Raw genomic sequence first — 19,981 nt, 5'->3', positions numbered from 1 at the left:
AAACAATATGTAAAGGTTAAATGTCTATTATAATGATATCAAATATTCCCATTTTCCTTTTAATTATCATGTTGTCCTTTCTATAAAGGGTGTCCTACCCGTGACGGCTTCTACGCCTTGCATTACGGCTGTAATCACTCATGCGTCTCGGACAGTGATTGTACACAAGAGGAAAGATGTACTTGTGACCAGAAATGCGGTTTTATTTGTGTCCATCAACGTAAGACCAACTTATATTATGATATTACACACACAGACACTTTGTATTGGTAATAGTGAAGGATATTCCCTGTTGAATTTACAATGAGACCTCTACAGTGAAGACGAAATATTCCTCACCGAAAAACTCAATCAATCAATGTAACCTTTCCGTACTGCAGACAAGACTATTTAAAGGCAACTTATTTTCATCCAATATACCATAACTTTTACTGCATGAAAAGGAAAGGTTTCTTAATATTAAATTTATCAGTTAATATGTCACACCTGGGCCCATGCAATGTGGGGAATGCTATAATAATCTATATTAGTGTCCTGTTGTAAACCAGATGAGAAGATTATTTATATAAGCAGAAGGCTACTGCTTGAACCGAGTAGGTTAAAGGAAGCTGTTTAACAATCAATACAAAATTTGAAACCGTTTGCCAAATAAAGCGGTACTAAGAGATACCACAGTGAGATGAGCGACATCCGTGAACATTCCATTTGAATTGGTTATGAAATAATCCTAAGTCTGGCAAGGCGTGCTGTATATAAGGCTACATTGTTACTTTAGCGTAGCCTAGGCATAGCGTCAGTGTGCTTGCTTAGCGTCACCTAGGATTTTTTATGAACGAAAGTTTTAAGAAAAGAGTACTTTTTAAGCTGCGTTGGGCTTATAGGAATTGCAAGGCCTTTTAAGTTCTAGTCCTAGCAACAACAGCTGAATATTTTCCAGGGGGTGTCTACCACAAGGAAGACGACTTTGTTAAGAGAGTTGTTCCTCTCTTACGTCATCAATATGAATTTCAAGCGTATTACATAAACAATGGCGGCTTACTGTGCATTGTGATTAGGCCTTACTAGTAGGAGCCAATATTCAAAGTGAGCGTATTCAGTCCAGTGGGAAGAGGTTAACTTAAAAATCGAATAAAAGATAGTTTTGAGGTTACTGAATAATATAAATTGTTTTTGATCCCTGCCTTCGTTATTCCTTTAATACATTCAATAGATTTATACGGTTTGTAATCATAAATTACGATAGTCCTTGTTCAAATTCTTGTTCAAATTAAACAAATGTGAACATAGATATTTTTGCTCTCTCTCCGTTATACAGCTATAGATTGCTCACAGCCGCGGCATTCATCAGATGGGTACGTCATTTTGCCAAATCCTCCCATCGATAATTTTGGTCAAACGATCAGATTTGGTTGTCAAAAAGGTTTGTTGTATGGACCAGAGACTCTGCACTGTCTTTCTGATGGAAATTGGAATGGACCAATTCCGCAATGCTTGAAGCAAGACGGTATGACAATTTTACGCTATCGATGAATGTGTTTTAACATTCATTCTAAAAGTAGATTATGTTTTGTATCTTCAATGACATATACTTAACTCAATCACATAAGATGTTTGAAGTTTGTCTATATTTTCAGCCAGGCAGCATTTACAATCTGTAGGCCAAAATTTAGGCTCATGCACGTTCATGGATGATTCTTTAATTACTCATCAATTGCTTTCTTCAGAATTTTAGTGTTAATAAAACCATAAGGTTAGAAACTTTAAATTAGATCCTCAGGCGTTATCTTTTTCACTGTTTTGATATATTTAAGACGGACACCTATGAACAACATTGTCCTAATCACTCGAATAGGCATTAGAATTCATGAAAATAGTTGCAACTCCCATCAAAATCCATCAAAGATTTACCATTTTACAAGTCTTTTCTTAATTCGTAATGAATAAACATTAGCTATATTTATGCACATCGATGATGTAAAGAGAGTGATTGCCTAATTTTCTGTTATGGTTTCCCTTTGTTTTACAATCTTCGTCTCAAGGATACTGACCCAGGGTTGTAGTCTCCGGAGTATTTTATTGTCCTGTTTGAAAAGTGTAACATCACATTATTCAAATGATATATGTGAGCTTGTAATTAAGGTTTAACTTATTAAGGCCTTAAATAAGAATATTTGATAACACACCACGTCATATATTGCACATAATTAAAGGATTGTTCAAAACCTCAAATGTGTATATTCTTGACCACGAAAAGAGCTCTTCGAAAACGTTTAACAGATTTTTGAGTAAGAATATCACACACTACAAATGTACAGAATATGGGCTAAATTGGTCAGGTACCTAGAGTACTTAAACTACCAATAGGTCCTACTTTGTGCTAATTTCGTTAGGCAAACGCAAAACTCGATGTACATCAGCTCCTCCGAAACGAAGGAAATGTCAAATTAAAAGATGCCTTTAAAGACCCAAAATGAATTTGATATATTGCAGACTGTTACGAAACAATGCTTTAATATGTCCAAGCGGTATTTCTGTACCACGTTAAAGATTTGTGGGAAATCAATCTTTTAACCCGATGCTCAAGAATGAAAGTGGCTGTACTATTTAATGTAAAACACAGTCTATCAGCTTAGTTCCTTCCACACAATACTAAAAGTCAATAAAGGAAAACAGTAGCTCTATACTCATCCTCCGATAGCATGTTTACTCCGCAATAAAAGAAACAATTGTCAAACGAAAGATGGTGTTAAATGTCATTCAAAGGTTCTCTTTTGATCATCTGATATGATATTAACAGTTTTGGGTTTGTTTTTAAAATAGCACGTGAACCGCCTCACTCCGCCTCAATGACCTTAGCCGTAGTCTGAATATGCATCAGAAGCACAATTTCACTTATTAACGTCCAAGCAGCCCTCCTGCGCAACAATTCTGACTGGTCTACAGCCCGTCCATAAAAGGTTCATGCCCTCATCTAAATCAGTCACGAGAAGTTTTTTATCCCTCCCCCACCCCCCCCCACACACACCACCATGACCACTGCCACCATTGGAATCCTATGCACGTCATTGCGTTGCGTGATAATACCGCTGCTTTCATGTAGTAAACAAGATTGTACGGTGTTTTTTGTCCACTTTACAGATAACATAACTTGCCAGGATCCGCCGTCCATGGATCACGCCTCCTGGAGCAGAAATGTAGCTAAAGTAACTTACACTTGTAACGAAGGTTATAGCCTTGAAGGAGACGGGGAAATCGTTTGTAGCGAAGATGGTTCTTGGTCTCGTATTAGAGGGCAATGTCTTCGTAAGTCTTTGTTATATTGAGATCACATAATCATTAGCTTTAGTCTACATGACGCAGAGGAGTATAACAAACCTATAGAGCTTTCCATCTAAGTTTGAAAACAATCTGGAAGTATTGCTCGCCATCATAACTGCTCGGGGTGTTAAATGGTATAAAGGGCTTGACGTTTCGATCCGAGCAGGATCTTCTTCAAAGGCAAACTGTGAAACAGAAAACAGAAAGCACACATTGAACACTAGACAGCTAAATTGGACCAATGAACAGTGAATAGAGTTAGCATAGACTGAGCAAATGAGATGAAACCGCTTATATCATGAAAGGCCTGTATGTATGTAATATGGAGTTGAACTACGTAGAACGATGTAGCAATGTGGGTTGAATAGTAAGTATATAGGTGAAAGGGGAGCAGGAAAATGGTGAAGTAGGAAGAAAATAACAGTTGAGTATCGAGGATGGGACGGAATTGTGATGAATAGAGCAGTGTGAGGAAAGAGAGATAGAGGGAGAGAGGTATGGGTAAAGTGAGTGAGGTTACCGATGGTGTTTAGTCATTCCATTCTTGGATGTTGAGACCATGGGGAAGAATCGTTGCATCCACAGCCGTTCCCTGCTGAGGCGAACCGTATCGGTGTGGTTAACTACATCAACCTCCAATGCCATGTAAAAACACGCCAGGTGTTATAATGATATGGTGTGATTGTAGGAATGATGAAACTGTCTCCCAACCAGAGTGTAAAAGTTACAATATCTTTAAAATCTTGACTCTCTTGCATAAGTCACTTTTAACGTTCTACTCTGTCCTTTTCAGTACCAACTTGTGATCCGCCAGGAAGATCAGAAAATTTGATTCAAATCGGCCTAGATTATTCCGTTTCCGCTACTGTCTATTACGAATGTACAGCTGGTTACACATTACAAGGCACATCTACCCGTACCTGTTTAGGAAATCGAACTTGGAGCGGCAGCAATCCGTCTTGCTTAGGTGAGGTTATATCAATCAGGGAATTTAGACGAATCTTCAATATAACTGCATCGTTTTTTGAATTTTTTTTTCATCTTCTTTGCTATGCATCAGACATTGGCGCCTTACATGTTTGGTGTAAAGCTTTAAGTTTTTCTAGAGCTTTTTCAATGTATAAAGAGACTTATCCTGCTGACATTTGAAACGAACAAGCTTTGTTTGGGGGTTGTTAGGGGGGGGGGGGTGGCTGGTAATGGGTATACTTATCTATGAGAACGGAATTGGTATCAAGGACTTTTAAAACTCATCACATTCAGAAAGTATGGTCATATTTCTATTTAGTTATGAACTTTTGACGGAGTGTATATATCGTAGTGCAAGTTTGCATATACTTTAAGATGTCGCAAGTGTTACCGTAAATTTACTTATAAGCCAAAAGAAGGCAAGTTTGTTGTGACACTTTTAAGAGCTACTTTTAACAAGCAATGACCGTGAGTCACTGAATCCCTCCCTACAAAGCGCCCGCAAGCCAGTTGTTCCGACCGAGTACATTATTACACTTAAAAAGACATTTCAGGGTATATCTCCTTTGGCCTGTGAAAGGAAATTTAATCTTGACATTTCTAGTGAACTTTGTAAACTATTCCTTTATCTCTAATTCAAATATTGAAGAAAACTAAAACAAAAACACCCTGAGATAGTACACTTTGAAAAAGATTTAAATGACGTTATCTGAAAATGAAATGATAGAATTTGAAGGCATTTTACCAGTATGATGTTATTTACATTCTTCTATGTATTTTTCTTACATCTTAAAATAACATTTTCATTTATTTAAGAGAATAATTTCATTACAGCAAACAACTGCCCACCACTTGTGCCTGGACCTAATTTGACGGTTCAACGAAGTGGGACCGGTAATTACATTGTCCACGACGTTGTGACATTCGCTTGTGTTGAAGGTTTCTTCCTAAAAACACCAGGCCCTATCCATTGCACATGTCAAACTGACAGCCAGTGGTCATGTGGAGGCGTTCCAAATTGTACAGGTACGCCCCAACTCACTTACCACTGTCCCGCCCGACTCCCATAAAGGTTCTGGTATCATCACTGAAATGTATATCGTATACAGATAACTGTACATTGTACTGAAAACAGCTACACTCCAGGATGCTATGACTGGCAATGACCGGCATATTTGTTAAAACATTGATGTTGTTGTTTGATTAAACATCTGGCATCACACAACAAAACGAATTGAAACTTTTTTCTCCTTCACATTGTAACGTAGAAACCCAAAATACAAGCGCATCATATCTTATAGCTCATGCTATTTCAAATATCAACTGATGGTCTCTTCTGGGGTTTCATTTTTTTCTTTTTTCTTTTTTGCCAAATGTAGCAATTAGATGTCCACTTTCTCAACCAACTGGACGGCTAAGATACTTTGAAGAACCGGATAGAGATTACTTAAATTATAACGAGACTGTACAATATAAATGTACCGATCGTTCCACGACGACCCTGGATGGTGACGCTGTCAGGAGTTGCTCACACGAAAACCGACTGAGTGGAACAGAGCCTTCTTGCAAATGTAAGCAATGAGATTAATTTGTTGGAGGGGACAAAAGACGAGAGAAGGAGACCTGATTCGTGTTTCATTCATTTGCTTGTGCTCACAATCGGTTCATCGTTATAATTGAACCCGAACTTCACATCATGGGTCAATTACTTATTAACGAGCGTTTTCTTTTTTCCTTTCTATTTACCTTTTCCACATACCTTCCCCTCCCTCAAACATCTTCTTTGCCATCTTTGCCATTAGTTAAGTGCAGGGAACTTCAACCTACACCAAGAGATGCCACTAGAGTAAATTCGTCGCATCACCGACACCATGGCGGTTACGTCATTTATGTGTGTAAAGAAGGTTACAGGATGATAGGTACAAACAGATTCGTTTGTCAAGATGGACAATGGACGGAGGGGGACTTTCCACAGTGTATTCTGGGTAAGACATGAGTGGACAAGTGTCTTGTCTTTTTTTATTTTAAAGTAAATTCCAATATTTTAATCCCTTTTAGCGCTGGTGTTACAAAAAAAGAGAAATGTCTTCACATAAATACTTCCTCTAACACATACATTTACCGACGGCTGTGGCTCTCTCTTTATTAAAAACGCTTTAAGAGAGTAACTTACTATAATTGATAGCTTTACCACTACAGGTGTTGAACAAGTGTTTCTGTAAAACCTGAACGGAAATAGAGGGACAATACATTCATATTTTGCTACTTGTGTTTTTTCTTTAATTTCCTCAGATACAAGTGGTCAACACGATTACCAGATTCGTGTATCTAATAACTTTACTATGATAAACGAAAAAGTTATAGCCTACGAAGGAGATAGATTCCTCGAAATGTCTTGCAAAGTACCTACGTATAAAAGACCTAGGTGGTATTTCAACTTAGGAAGCAATCACCTATCTGGAACGAGAGAACCAGGTGGGTACATATTCGGCTGGAAGATGTTCAATTCAGTGACTTGCTCCCATTTTTTGCATTTGAAGGTCAACAACATAGCAGGTTGAAATATTCAGCGAGCTAACAATTGCCACCATTATTTCCAACCATCTGTTTGTTAGGGTGGCGGAAGGATTATACCCTTCAACACGTAGCTACGAGGGGGGGTTTATTGCAAGCCCCTCCCTACCAAAAACAAAATAATAGTAATATAGGAACAGCAATATACATCTGATGAATTTGCACATTTTTCGCTATCAATGGTATGCAATAACCTCTGTTTCTCTTTCAGGAAACGACTGGTACAAATTAAGCCTACAGCCCCTACGGAGGTCCATGTCTGGCAACTATTCGTGTGTTGTCCGAGGAGACTCGGGCAAATTCGTTAATATATCCCTTGAAGTTCGTGGTGAGGAATCTTGTTATATGTCATGCAATGTTACCAGGCTGGTGTTTTTACACTATGGAAATTATGACCAGCAGAAGTATCGCAATGTCTATAGTTTCCGACTGCTCTGTTTTCTAACTCCCCTTCACCCTCCCCTTATCCTTCCCCTATCTCGCTCTGTCATCTCTCTGACTCGCCCTCACACCATCATATAATTTTCGTAAAGGCTGGTAAAAGACTGATTGAGAAAAATACATCGTATCCCCCCTCACCTTATAGAATCCTTTCCGATATCATATCTCCCATCCAAAAAGGTGCTATTTGGTTTGCGTGGAAGATGCATCTGTAGGCAATATATAACTATGTCTTTGATTTGGGTGATGATGGACGATATGTCATATTTCTGGAGGTATGTCTCATGCTTCCGCGCGCCTGTGAATATTAAATAAAAGGAAGTGAATGTTTCAAAACTTTCAAAATCTTGCATACCATATAATGCTACATTTCAATCACCTTATACATATAATGTAAACACATTCCTCTTTGTTAACATATCTCCTCCTAAAGGTCTAAATAAACCCCTCCGAAAAACTCCTCAAAACGTATCAACATTAATGATATAAATAACTGGAGTGTCTCTCACAAGAAGGAAAAATTCAAACATTTTCAAAATAATCTAAAATTCCAAACTGTTAAACAAATTCACGGTAAGGGTGACCTTAATGTTAAACCGCAATCATGGAAAGGATTGCAAGTTATTTTTAATTCTATGATTTTTTTTTTCACATGCCGCTATAACATTGCAAAATTTCCAACCGACCTTTGTTGAGTGCTTGGAGTAAAACGTTTCTGACGCAAACCGTCTTCGTTTTTAAAGATAGTTGAAAAGTTATTTATAAGTTTTAAACTGCCTGGCCGTGATTTATATGTGATATCATCATTACCTCACAAATGACATAGTCTTACAACGTAAAGAATTTAGAAGATATACACAAAAGCAAACTTTAACCGATACGTAAAGTAATCAGTTTAGCCTAAAAAGTATTAACAGGGTTAATACAGTTGCATTAATATTTATTTCGTTACACCATTGGAAAATATTTAAAAATTTACCTCTCTAATCAAGCTCAAAAAACATTTGCATATACTTGAAATCTGGAATGTTTTATTTTATATTTTAAAGCAGTTGCTTTGTATCACATTCAGGAATGAGTTCTATCGAAACATAAACATGGCTAGAGTATTAAATTTTGACTGTGCGCATCACAACTTGCACACTCATACATTGCTGTCATTATTTATCTGAAGACTCACAGGTCAACAAATGTTATTGCTTTTATCGCAACAATTTAAACCTTCCATAAAGGTTAAGGACACAGTATATATATAACAATTTGATCAGTCGCTGACTCCCTGCCACTTTCTTAATGTGATAAGCTCTTTATAGATTTAATGCTACAGTCAGTCGGTTGGGACCAATTTTGCTTGGCTAATCCATTGGGAGGGTGTCGTCTCACTGAGAGCACGTGCAGTTTCTAACCTCAATCTAATTGAATCATGATAAAGGATATTACTCACCCTATCAGTACAACTGTACAAATGCTCCGATACATGACACGAAAGCACAGAATATATTGAAGACATCCTCCCATACTCGGTGTCATTGCGTGTCATGAATTACTCTGAAATTCAAAGTAGGTATGGTGACCCTTTTTAGCATCGCCGAAATGTGTGGAGGCTCACCAAAATAATGGGAAGTAGAAAAAGAGCAGATGGTGATATTCATTTTGTGGATAAATAGTGGACACAGTTTAGAAATAAAGTACTCCAATGTTGCAAACTAAAATACCATTTTGCAACTCATCAACTCTTACCATATGACACCTTCTCACAGGGGGAGGGAGAAACCTCCTCAAGTAGCCCAGTTCCACAGGCAACAACATCCGTCACTGGAGGATCGCCAAGATAATGAAGGTTATAGTTTGGGGTAACGAAGCAATAACACTTTGAATACCAGATTAGTTTATAAATAAATATTACATAGGTTAAGATCATTAAATAAATCCGTACTAATTGATAACATCTCCTTCCAGCCTGGTGTCAAGACTTAGGTCAGATACGCAACGGTAATAGACATCCTAGTGACGGTAACATGCTGGTAGGGGACTTTGTCAACTTCGAATGCAACGAGGGTTACCACATCTCCGGTACCTCTACAATAGGGTGCAGAACGAACGGTACCTGGTCTGGACCAAAACCAACGTGTTTGATAGGTAACTTATTCATCATCCTAATTGTTTCAGTAATGAGTGTTGCTATTGATTATTTTCAATCGCAAAACGAAACTATTTTGACTACAAGTAGGTTTAATTGATATTGCTACACTGAAAAAATAAACTAGTCAATATTGCCACGGACTAACGTTAAATTAGTTTGTAACGTTAGTCAATGCACACGAACTAGCAAAAATCTTCGTTTCATTGCTGCTTCTTAGTCAGTTTACACTGACTAAGGAAAATATAATCGCAGCTTAGTCGGTGGCGACGGACTAAGGTATTTTAACCCATGGACTAAGAACGATACGGACACCCGATTTACGCCATAATCGTAGCTTAGTCGGTGTCGACGGACTAATGTATTTTAACCCAATTCGATTCACTTCAATTTGGAAACCGAGAGGCAACGGCAGCTTGCTGGACTTGGCATAGTTTCATACGATCACTCTAAGCAACTTTCAACCGTAAATCTCCCAAGAAGGTCTTTAGAAGAATGGAGGTATTAACTGCCATCATCGGCCTACCTGTTATTCCTTTAACTTGAAGATAAAATTAAAGTTAATTGTTAGGCCACTGGCACTAGTACTCATGTATTATGGTTAGTGTAACGCTACCGTTGTCACGCTGGCGTTTCGCAATACACAAGTGCAATGACAGTGAGTAGCCTATAGGCTTCTACTGGGTACTGCAGTGCATTCTCAACACTACAGTGTGCATTCTAAACACCAATTAACAATGTGTTATGTGTGTATTGGGCTAGACTGAACAGTGGCACATAATCTTCTAATTCATTCCCAAACAAATGCTGGAACTATAGGTCTCAATAGTTTATTTGAAGTCTACACTCATTTGGTAAAGATTTCCTGTAATTTCCCATGTGAATCTAAATGGGTAGGCTTTGTGATATTGAATAAGCAAGGCTAGACCTTCAAACGTACAGTCACAGTAGGCTGAACAGATTATGTTGGCTAGTCAACGGTATTATATGTTGCGAGCAGTCAGGATGCACGCTTCAGTTCTATTTAACCTTTTCATTTATCATTTTTTAGTATTTAATTTCCGGTCACGCTCAGGAAACAATTGCGACATTCCTTCACGGTCGACTTGTTTACTGTAAGAAGTATTAACCGTTTTTTTCTCAGGAAAGCTTGATAGTCTGAAGTTATTATAACATGTGCTTTTAGTATACTGCCAAAAGAGTAAGTTGTTGTATTTGTATTGATATTTTATGTAGAAGTAACGGGAAATTTAGTATGTTTAGTTTGGTCTATAATTGCACGTTTTTTTTTCTGTCCAATGTAGTGCAGTGTTCACTTGCGCGAATTCAAATTATTCTGTTTATGTATATGTATATGCATCGATTCGTAGATTATGATGTTTTTTGACATTTATTTGTAATTCAAGCATATCTGTTTAGTAGCAAAGTTTAAAGGTTAAGATTAAGTAGTTTTCTCTTTTTGATCATAGATTGAATGAAACTCATTGACGTAAATAATAGATCAGATGACACAGTTTAACGCAGTTGCTAAAACTCTGGGTATTCTCTAGTCTTCGCCGGTCCATTATATACTTTAGTACTACTGGTAAGACTAAATCAAAACGACCGAAAGACAAACTTAGTGTAACAAAGTATTGATTCTCCTCTAGCCTAGGTCTAAACAGGCTTGTTATGTGAGCAAGCAAAATAACAACTAAAAACGATTAGGCCTATAAATAAGTTGGCTCAGTGCATTTCTGTTTCTAAAATTTTATATTTTTAAAGATCATAAAAACAAACAAAGATTTAGCCCATGTTTTATTATCTCTGTATTCTGGGCATTTGATTCTGGTTGCAATGGTGATGACACTCTCGTTCAAATTTTCAGCTTTATACAGTCTGCTTCAAACTTTGGGATTGTTTTTTGAGACTATAGTGGAAGCAAATCTCACATAACTTTGTGGTGACAACTTTATTTATTTTTTTTTTTCAAATGATGAATACTTTGCTGTTTCTTTTTTCCAGCAGGAATTGAAAAGCCAAATATCTAAGTCAAGGGTGAGGTTTCCTGTGATGTACGACACCAGTGTGGAGGCAACAACAGAAGAGGAGAACTGTGTTATATATGGCTTAAAGACATGTTTTAAGATGATATATTGGTACCCTTCGCAGGACAAAAGAGTTTATCCAAGAGCCCAAAAAGCAAAGGAACAAGTACCATAGAGAAAAAAGATGGAAGAGTGAGTTTAACTATTGTACCCAACTGTTTAATGATATTAAAGATACTTTTCATAACCTGTTTTAAAAAAAAAAAGTCTAGTATATCATTTATTGCAAGCTTCATAAGTTTGGTCAAATTTTCACTGATCTGTAGAGCGGGAGTCCAGAGGGTTTGGTTAGCTTTGAAGGTAACCAATTGCCTGGTACATCACAATGTTCACAATGCATTCCTGTGCACTGTGGTGGATGTGGCTGGGAGAGCAATTTTAAAGTCACCTAATAGCTAACCTAGATCAGTTTTCATGGTAACCACATCAAAGTAAGAACAATGTGTCAGGTATGGCCCCAAGAGCAACAAATGGCCATCGCCAGTAATTATTGGTGGTGGGGTACCCCTGCCAGTGATCAACAATTGACCCCTCACGGCTGACCTAGGTCAGCTCATGAGGTAACCACTTGAAACCTACTTGAAAATGTTGGTTAGGACTTCAGATACAAGGGATGGGCATAGCCAGTAATTTTTATTGGTGGGGTACCCCTGCCAGTAGACCCCCAATATGCCCATCCCCTAATTGACCTAGGTGAGCTCATGATTTGACCAGTTGAAACCTACTGGAAAATGGTATCACTTCATATGTAAGGATGGGCATTTCCAGTATTTTATATTGGTGGGCCACCACTGCCAGAGTCCGCCCATCCCTTACATATAGAATCCTGTCAATCATTTTCCAGTAGTTTTCAACTGGTTAAATCATGAGCTGACCTAGATCAATGAGGGGGGGGGGGCATTTTGGGGGTCTACTGGCAGGGGTACCCCACTAATATAAATTACTGGAAATGCCCATCCCTTACATATAGAGTTCTGCCAATCATTTTACAGTAGTTTTTAACTGGTTACCTCATGAGCTAATCTAGGTCAATGGGGGATGGGCATTTTGGGGGTCTACTGGCAGGGTTACCCCACCAATTTAAATGGCTGGAAATGCCCATCCCTTACATATGAAGTGATACCTATCATTTTCCAGTAATTTTTCAACTGGTTATCTCATGAGCTGACCTAGGTCAATGAGGGAATGGACATTTTGGGGGTCTACTGGCAGGGGTACCCCCCCCCCCAATATAAATTACTGGAAATGCCCATCCCTTACATATGAAGTGATACCATTTTCCAGTAGTTTTCAACTGGTTACATCATGAGCTCATCTAGGTCAATGGGGGATGGGCATTTTGGGGGTCTACTGGAAGGGGTACCCCACCAATAAAAATTACTGGCTATGCCCATCAGTTGTATCTGAAGTCCTAACCAACATTTTCAAGTAGGTTTCAAGTGGTTACCTCATGAGCTGACCTAGGTCAGCCTTGGGGGGTCAATTATAGATCACTGGCAGGGGTACCCCACCACCAATAATTACTGGCGATGGCCATTTGTTGCTCTTGGGGCCATACCTGACACATTGTTCTGTCTTTGATGTGTTACCATGAAAACTATCAGGTGACTTTAAAATTGCTCTCCCAGCCACATCCACCACAGTCGGTTTGCCAGTCGTCTGGTTTCATATACAGGAATGCACTGTGAACATTGTGATGTACAAGGCAATTGGTTACCTTCCCAGCTAACCAAACCCTCTGGGCTCCCGGTCTATTGGGATCATTATTAACATGATTAAAATAATTATAAAGCTTTGAAAAATAACTTGGTGTTATGCTGTGCAAAGCTAATAATTATTTGGTAAAGCTGCTATTCCTGGCTTATAATTTGAGGGACCTAGATTTAAATGTATACCTCCCAATATGTTATAAAATTTTAATGTAAATGTATGTTTATGATAATGTGAGTTATCATGTGCTATATCTGTATCTGTGCTTACACGTATATCATATTTTCTGTTCACAGGTCAATAATGGTGCAGATTTTGGCTTCCTGAAGACAAGTGGGAGGCCATTTGTAGTTAAGAGAAACACTCTTTGTTCGTGAAGACTTAACTGGTGTCGATTTGGGGTACCACTTTAAAACGAAAGTCGTGAGGAACCCTTGCCCAAGATTCAACTTTGCATTATTGTGCAGTGATATACTTTTGCGATTCATGTTTGATCCATTAACTTGTCTTAACTTTGTTGGAATAAAATCATATTTTCAGATTTTTGTTTACAGTGATTTCTTCTCTATCTGTCGAAAGTCAGCCTTTGTAGACATCAGAAGTTTTATCAGAAATAAATACTGCCAATGTACACATTATTTGTGTTTCTTCTGCTCTCTTTTCTTTCAGTGATGCTAGTCAGTGAAACTAGTCGGGTTTAATTCTTTCAGTTATTCTAGTCAGTGCAACTAGTCAGTCGATACCGACTAAGAAAGGTTAGTCGGGAGAGGCACCATCCTGACTAATGTAAAACTTGCTATAAACTAGTCGGTGGCTCATATAAATTAGTCGGTAAAGACCGACTAATGTCACCAACTAATGTAACTGACTAATATACATTTACCGACTAACAAATTGTTGATCGACTAAGTTGACGGACTAAGATGACCCACTAAGAAATCCAACTGACTAAGGAATAAATTAGTCGGTATATCAACTGACTAAGGCTATGTTAGTCGGGAGAGGCATCAGATGGACTAACGTTATGTTAGTCGGTGAACCAATTTAAGTTTTCAGTGTATACTAGCATATCCATTTTACCAGTATATTAAAATACAATAGCATCAGATGAGGTAAACACAGGTTTCAAATGCGTTTGAAATGAAGATTGAAGAACGTAAAGCGAAATACAACTTTCAGACCTTTAGACAATGTAATCTATCAACTTAAAGAGCAAAAACAAACTGAAGAAAAAAAGGGAGTGAAATCCGTTGAAGACATAATGATTTTTCACTCTAAGAAATTTTGGTAAATATTCCCTGATTTGGGAGAATTCTATCCCAAAGCAAAGGAAAGTTACAACAATTCAACCAAATTTCATTGTCAAGAAGTGAAAAATGGATCAAAATTGTATGCATTTTGCTTCTAAACAAATAAACAAAAATCCTAAAGTTGTAATTCTTATATCGATCTCAACCACTTATCCATGTTTTCTTTAGATAACTGCGAAATGCATCTTCCCTCTGTGCTGCATTCTGTGTTGATTGAAAGAACTTACGAAACACTGGAAAATTTAACCGGTGTCTTAACGGTATCCTGTAACATAGGATTTGAAAGAATCGGTAACGAAAAGATGTTCTGTAGGGATGCAATATGGACTTATACAGATAACAAACAGCCGGCGTGCCACAGGAATTCTTCAGGTAAGAAAAGAAGAAAAGCTCAATGTTTTCTATCTGTTATATTGAAACGTTAAGCTGCCGTTGGAATGTTAAGATCTTTCTCTGCAATTTGCTGTCATTCATGATGTTTTTGCAAAATGCTGAAATGATGACATGTTTGATGCGAGCGTAACAATTCTTTTTGTTGCCAAATGTTGATTCCACGAGATTTATTCGATGATGAATTCATCAGTTTGCTAAAATATTGTTGAACTGATGACTTTCTGAGGGTAATTCAGCATTTTGTTGGGAAATGTTGAATTGGTGGAATATACTAAATGGTCAATTCTCAGTTTCCTGTGAATTGTTAAATTGATGACATTGATTAAGAATCATTATGTTGCTTGGCAGTAAAAAGTTGAATTCCTTACTTATTAGATTCAAGGAATTTGTCATTTTGTTGCAAATTGTTAAACATAATATCTGAAAAAATAATCGTTTACTTTGTATTAAAATTTACCAGATTTTTTTCTAATTATTAGTTAAAAAACAAAAAACAAAGCATAAATAATATATATGAACTCAAGTAAAACATGCAGCAACTCTTTAAATAGTTCGTTGCTTTATTAAGCCAAATACTGTATTTAACAGGTTAATTTGATCATTTTTCTTTTCGGTTAAGTATCCATCAGAGATGAAATTACCATGCGGAATCTGGAGCATGCGACTGTGTTGGTCAGAGAAGGTGACGAGGTGGATCTCTCCTGTACTATCGATGGCTCTTCGTCAACAACAACATTCGAAAAACTAGGAGTAATTATTTTTCAGTACTACATTTTTTCTCTTCAAAATCTCTTAAAGGATGGCTCAATGGAGAATTTAGAATGAAATATTCTGCCAATTTACTTTTCAGTTCACAGTTTGATATACTATTGTATTACAAATGATGAAAGAAATTGTCAAACTTTTGAATAACTTCGCTCCTGTTCTGTTGAGCTAAATACACTCAAGTTTGGGCGACGAAATGTTCTGTCTCAAATGGGAATCTTTAAAATAAATCATTAAATAGTTGTCTGTTTTTGGATTATAATAACACCTTTGTACATAGGAGGATGTCTCAATTTGGTCTAAATGGTAGCTCCATAGTTCTATCGATTGTATATTGTATAGTTTGTACAACATCGGTGAAGGTTTAATTGGGTAAAATTCCCCCAAAATTGAATCAAAATGAGATCTTTTTTATTTTTGTTCTTCGTTATTTACATTCAGTGTGATACATAAGAAAACAAAATAAAAGGAAACAGCCATATTAGTAAATGCATTAACACCAAGGCTGCGTCATTGAAAACCTTTTAAAACAAAGAAAAGCTGGCATGTATAAGGGAATTGTTTATGGCTATTATAATAATTTGCTTCTGTTTAATATTACCTCAAAGAGAGTCATACTACTTTTCATTTACAAGATTGATCGTTGTGTTTTTCTAATTATTTACGAAACAGTTTAATATAAACCATTGACCAAGGTGCAACCACGCCCTATACAATTATGAAAATCAGAGGTACTCAGAACCTTCCCTCCTCTAACGGGCTGATATAATTATACATGATATAATTAATATATGTGTAGGCGTTACAACCTAAACAGTCGAGACACGTCTTCAAAGTTGTTTCAAACTTGGCAAAGTATAGCACCATTTTGCATTACAAACCCTACATTCTACATAATAACTCAAACGGGGAGGGACCCTCTGAGACCTCTTCATTTGAAGACTTAACATGTTTGCCCACCACCACCCAGTTTAGAAAAAGATGGTTGCACAAAATAGACCACGTAAATGTTGGTGTATTTTAATACCGTCTATTAGTTTCCTTTTTCTTTCTTCTTTATTATATATATTCTTTTGTCTTCTTTGCCTCAGGGTGGCAACAATGGAACAAACCTTTGGATTCAAAATTTTACTATGGAAGATGTTGGACAATATGCTTGTAAAACCGAGGCGGGCAACACTGTACAGATCCTTGATGTTAAGATTCTTCGTACGTTTACACTACATAACCGGCACTCACTTTATGTCACAGAAATTCAATATGAATAAGAATCCGTTTGTTAAGCTATTACGTAAGGTTCTTCTGCTACCAATCATCCTCATTGCAATGATCTTGACTAATCTCTCAAATAATAACTGAGTAAATTATTTAACGCCATACGTGCACAAGAAAAGTATCACTGTCTCAGGAAATTACAGCATCAGCAAGTGTAACATATCAATATTAGCTGTGAAATACTGATATTAAATTGTAACATATTGGGTTTCTCTTCTTTCAATGTTGATATAAATTCTGTGATTGTAAACGCTATGAACTCCGATAGTTTCAAACGAAAAATTATAGCGTTTCAACGATGGAACAAAAATATTTATTTCTTTATTGTTTTACATTTGTATTGCTGATATTGAGGTTCAGCCAGGGAGTTTTGCTTGTTCAAAATTCAAGAGTATTAGCACCGTCCGTGTAGACTTCATTGAATAACCGGTTATTTATAGTCTCAAAATGAATAAGAATGCACCATTTCACGTCTAAAATTGTACTTTAATTTATTTGGGAGGACCTCAGACCCCTTTACATTAGAGTCGATTTCAGCGATTTCATGTCACCCCCCCTCTCGCCCACTCTCACCTCGAATGTTTACCTGTGTAGTTTTAAAGAGTTACATAAAACCATATATGTATGTGTACCTTTGTCCTAGTCAATTCTCCTCGTTTCATATTTTTAACAGGAAGATGCAGCGACATCAGCGCCTTGGAGAATGGTTACATATTACATAATGCGGATATTGCTGACGGAATATATCACGGGGATTCTGTTAATTTCCAATGCAACGACGGTTACCAGCTGTTTGGAAGTCATACATGTTACTGCGATAGGGGACAATGGTTGCTTGAAACGGGTCAATCAATTTGTTTACCAAGTAAGTAATTGAGACAGGTAAAGAAGACTATTGCATACCCTTCGATAAGTAATGACGAGAAATTAGAAAGTTTGGTCAGAGGTTGGACTGAAAATGGGTCAATCTAGAGAGGTACGAACATCGAGAGGCAGTGAGACATATGACTTTGAGATGCGGATAAACACTTTTTAATTACAAAATGAAGACTTTTGTATTTTTCTTTCAATTTCTTTCTTTTTTCGCACATTTGGTTATTACCACTTTATTTTCAGTTATCACTGTAACCATGGTAACGGATCCGAGAGTGCATGACAACAACGTTCTTACCCAATACGAAGGCGAAGAAATATTGCTAACTTGTGCGGTTGAAAGTAAATATAGTTTGGAAGTTTTGATGACTAAATATTCCTTCGGATGGAACTTTAAGGGTACCGTACTGGCAAATGGGTATGCATAAAGAGCCATCTATAAAAAAAATTAAACTTGAATATCGTACTTTAAGAAGAAATCACATGATACAGCCAATATAAAAAAAAAGAATAACTTATCTGTACTGTTTTCATACATTCGAAACTTTACAACTACACTGACTTGACTTTGGATAAATGTCAACTTTGCCAGATGCTGTAGTCCTGTGGTTTTTCACCTCAGACTTTAGAGATGATTTAGTTATATATTCCACTTAATCAGCATATCTCCTCAAATAACATAAATCAATGTCAGTTAGCCTACCACCACGTTTGTGTTTTTATTTTGAAAAGCCCAACCGATCGGCAATTGCAAGTTCCGAATCGGCCAGTAAGTTCAGTCACTGTAGACTTTTTTGTGGTGTCATTTCTGTAATGAGACGAGAAACCAAATACTGGAAGTGAAATTCTTTATATTCGGAAATGCAAACGATTCTCAACTGGGAGTTGCCAATAAAATGAGTGAATCAAATCAAATTGTGAAATATAAAATATTGTAACATTAAGATATCTCTTCGAATAAAATGGCACATTTCTTTTTTATTTTAATCATAAATAATATGGATATCCTCTTATTGTTGTCTTTTCTATAGCACTTTCTATCAAGAAGGGAAATTTGAGAAAGGTTTGCGATTACGTCTACCAAAGATGACAAAGGATTACGAAGGTTCCTACTCTTGTGGGACTAAGCTTGTGCAAGCAACAGTTCATGTGAAAATGATAAGTAAGATAAAACGTTTTATATTTTAAAACATGTTTTTGTACATCATATGTTTCTCTGACTATATAGCTTTATAACCATATATATTCAGATAAATAGTTAAAAATCTAGCACAATGGGAAACAACCAGCCCCACGGGACTTCCAAAGCAGGACTCACGCCTGTTTGAAAAAATAAAAATGTAAGTATCGTCAATGGCTTGGATATAAATGGATATCAGCAGTTATAAAAAAAAAAATGAAATTACTTCAATGTGTTGAAAAGAAATAATTTTTTTAAATTTCTACTTCTAAAGAGAAATAAACCTTGCCTGTCTGTAGATTACAGACAACGCAGTTAAGTAGTGAAACCATTGATACAATACCATTGCCAAACACACTATAAATATGCATGTAAATGCATTTTGACAGATGTAGACAAGAATTTTATTACGCATAATTGTTCCAATATGTCGATTGTGATTTTATATTACCTATTTAGATATAAATGCACTGACTTTCTTTCTGTTCTTTATCCATCCTGATCCAACTACTTAGAAACCTGTCCAGATATTGCAGTTTTCTTGAACGGTAACGTCGCTATTTCCAAAGCCATCGGCAGATCCAGTGTTGCTTCTTTCTCCTGTAATTCTCGCTTCCAACTTGAAGGATCCCAAACGCTTAATTGTTTGGCTAATGGGCAATGGGACGTCGCCATACCAACATGTAGAGGTATTTGCTCTCTTTAATTAAAGGCAACACTTTACAGATAGGCATAAGAACTCCTTATATGAGCTAGCTTTTGTTTTACCACATACAAAAGCGATCAATGAATACATTGGATGGAACTGTTGTAATTGTTACAAATGTTCCAGAAATTATTCGAAAGAGTAGAACAATACACTTGGAAACTGCATAACAAGAGTCTCGAAGTATGGTAAAGTAAAGAACGTGATAAAAGGTGGAGTAACTTCAAGTAAATTATTATA

The 19,981-nt window shown here is 36.9% G+C and overlaps 1 protein-coding gene and 1 long non-coding RNA gene across 2 annotated transcripts in view; both read left to right on the top strand.

Moving 5' to 3' along the window:
• LOC139963862 (sushi, von Willebrand factor type A, EGF and pentraxin domain-containing protein 1-like) overlaps positions 1 to 19,981 on the top strand; it is a 31,211-nt gene that overhangs the window by 3,218 nt on the left and 8,012 nt on the right. Inside the window, exons 3-19 of the mRNA XM_071965072.1 lie at positions 89 to 220; positions 1,316 to 1,504; positions 3,139 to 3,303; positions 4,112 to 4,285; positions 5,122 to 5,313; positions 5,667 to 5,858; positions 6,090 to 6,272; positions 6,580 to 6,762; positions 7,073 to 7,189; positions 9,262 to 9,441; positions 14,718 to 14,921; positions 15,562 to 15,692; positions 16,799 to 16,916; positions 17,656 to 17,847; positions 18,099 to 18,273; positions 18,887 to 19,017; positions 19,551 to 19,724. Coding sequence (XP_071821173.1) covers positions 89 to 220; positions 1,316 to 1,504; positions 3,139 to 3,303; positions 4,112 to 4,285; positions 5,122 to 5,313; positions 5,667 to 5,858; positions 6,090 to 6,272; positions 6,580 to 6,762; positions 7,073 to 7,189; positions 9,262 to 9,441; positions 14,718 to 14,921; positions 15,562 to 15,692; positions 16,799 to 16,916; positions 17,656 to 17,847; positions 18,099 to 18,273; positions 18,887 to 19,017; positions 19,551 to 19,724 — 2,832 coding nt within the window. The remainder of the gene's footprint in view (positions 1 to 88; positions 221 to 1,315; positions 1,505 to 3,138; positions 3,304 to 4,111; positions 4,286 to 5,121; positions 5,314 to 5,666; positions 5,859 to 6,089; positions 6,273 to 6,579; positions 6,763 to 7,072; positions 7,190 to 9,261; positions 9,442 to 14,717; positions 14,922 to 15,561; positions 15,693 to 16,798; positions 16,917 to 17,655; positions 17,848 to 18,098; positions 18,274 to 18,886; positions 19,018 to 19,550; positions 19,725 to 19,981) is intronic.
• On the top strand, positions 9,502 to 14,682 carry LOC139963865 (uncharacterized). The gene is made up of 3 exons (XR_011791778.1): positions 9,502 to 10,643; positions 11,447 to 11,661; positions 13,536 to 14,682. It is a non-coding gene; the product is annotated as an uncharacterized lncRNA (long non-coding RNA).

This window comes from Apostichopus japonicus, chromosome 22, assembly GCF_037975245.1.
Source record: "Apostichopus japonicus isolate 1M-3 chromosome 22, ASM3797524v1, whole genome shotgun sequence".
NCBI classification, from domain to species: domain Eukaryota; kingdom Metazoa; phylum Echinodermata; class Holothuroidea; order Aspidochirotida; family Stichopodidae; genus Apostichopus; species Apostichopus japonicus.
The sequence above is the reverse complement of the archived record's forward strand: the minus strand, read 5'-3'. Positions and strand labels throughout refer to the sequence as shown.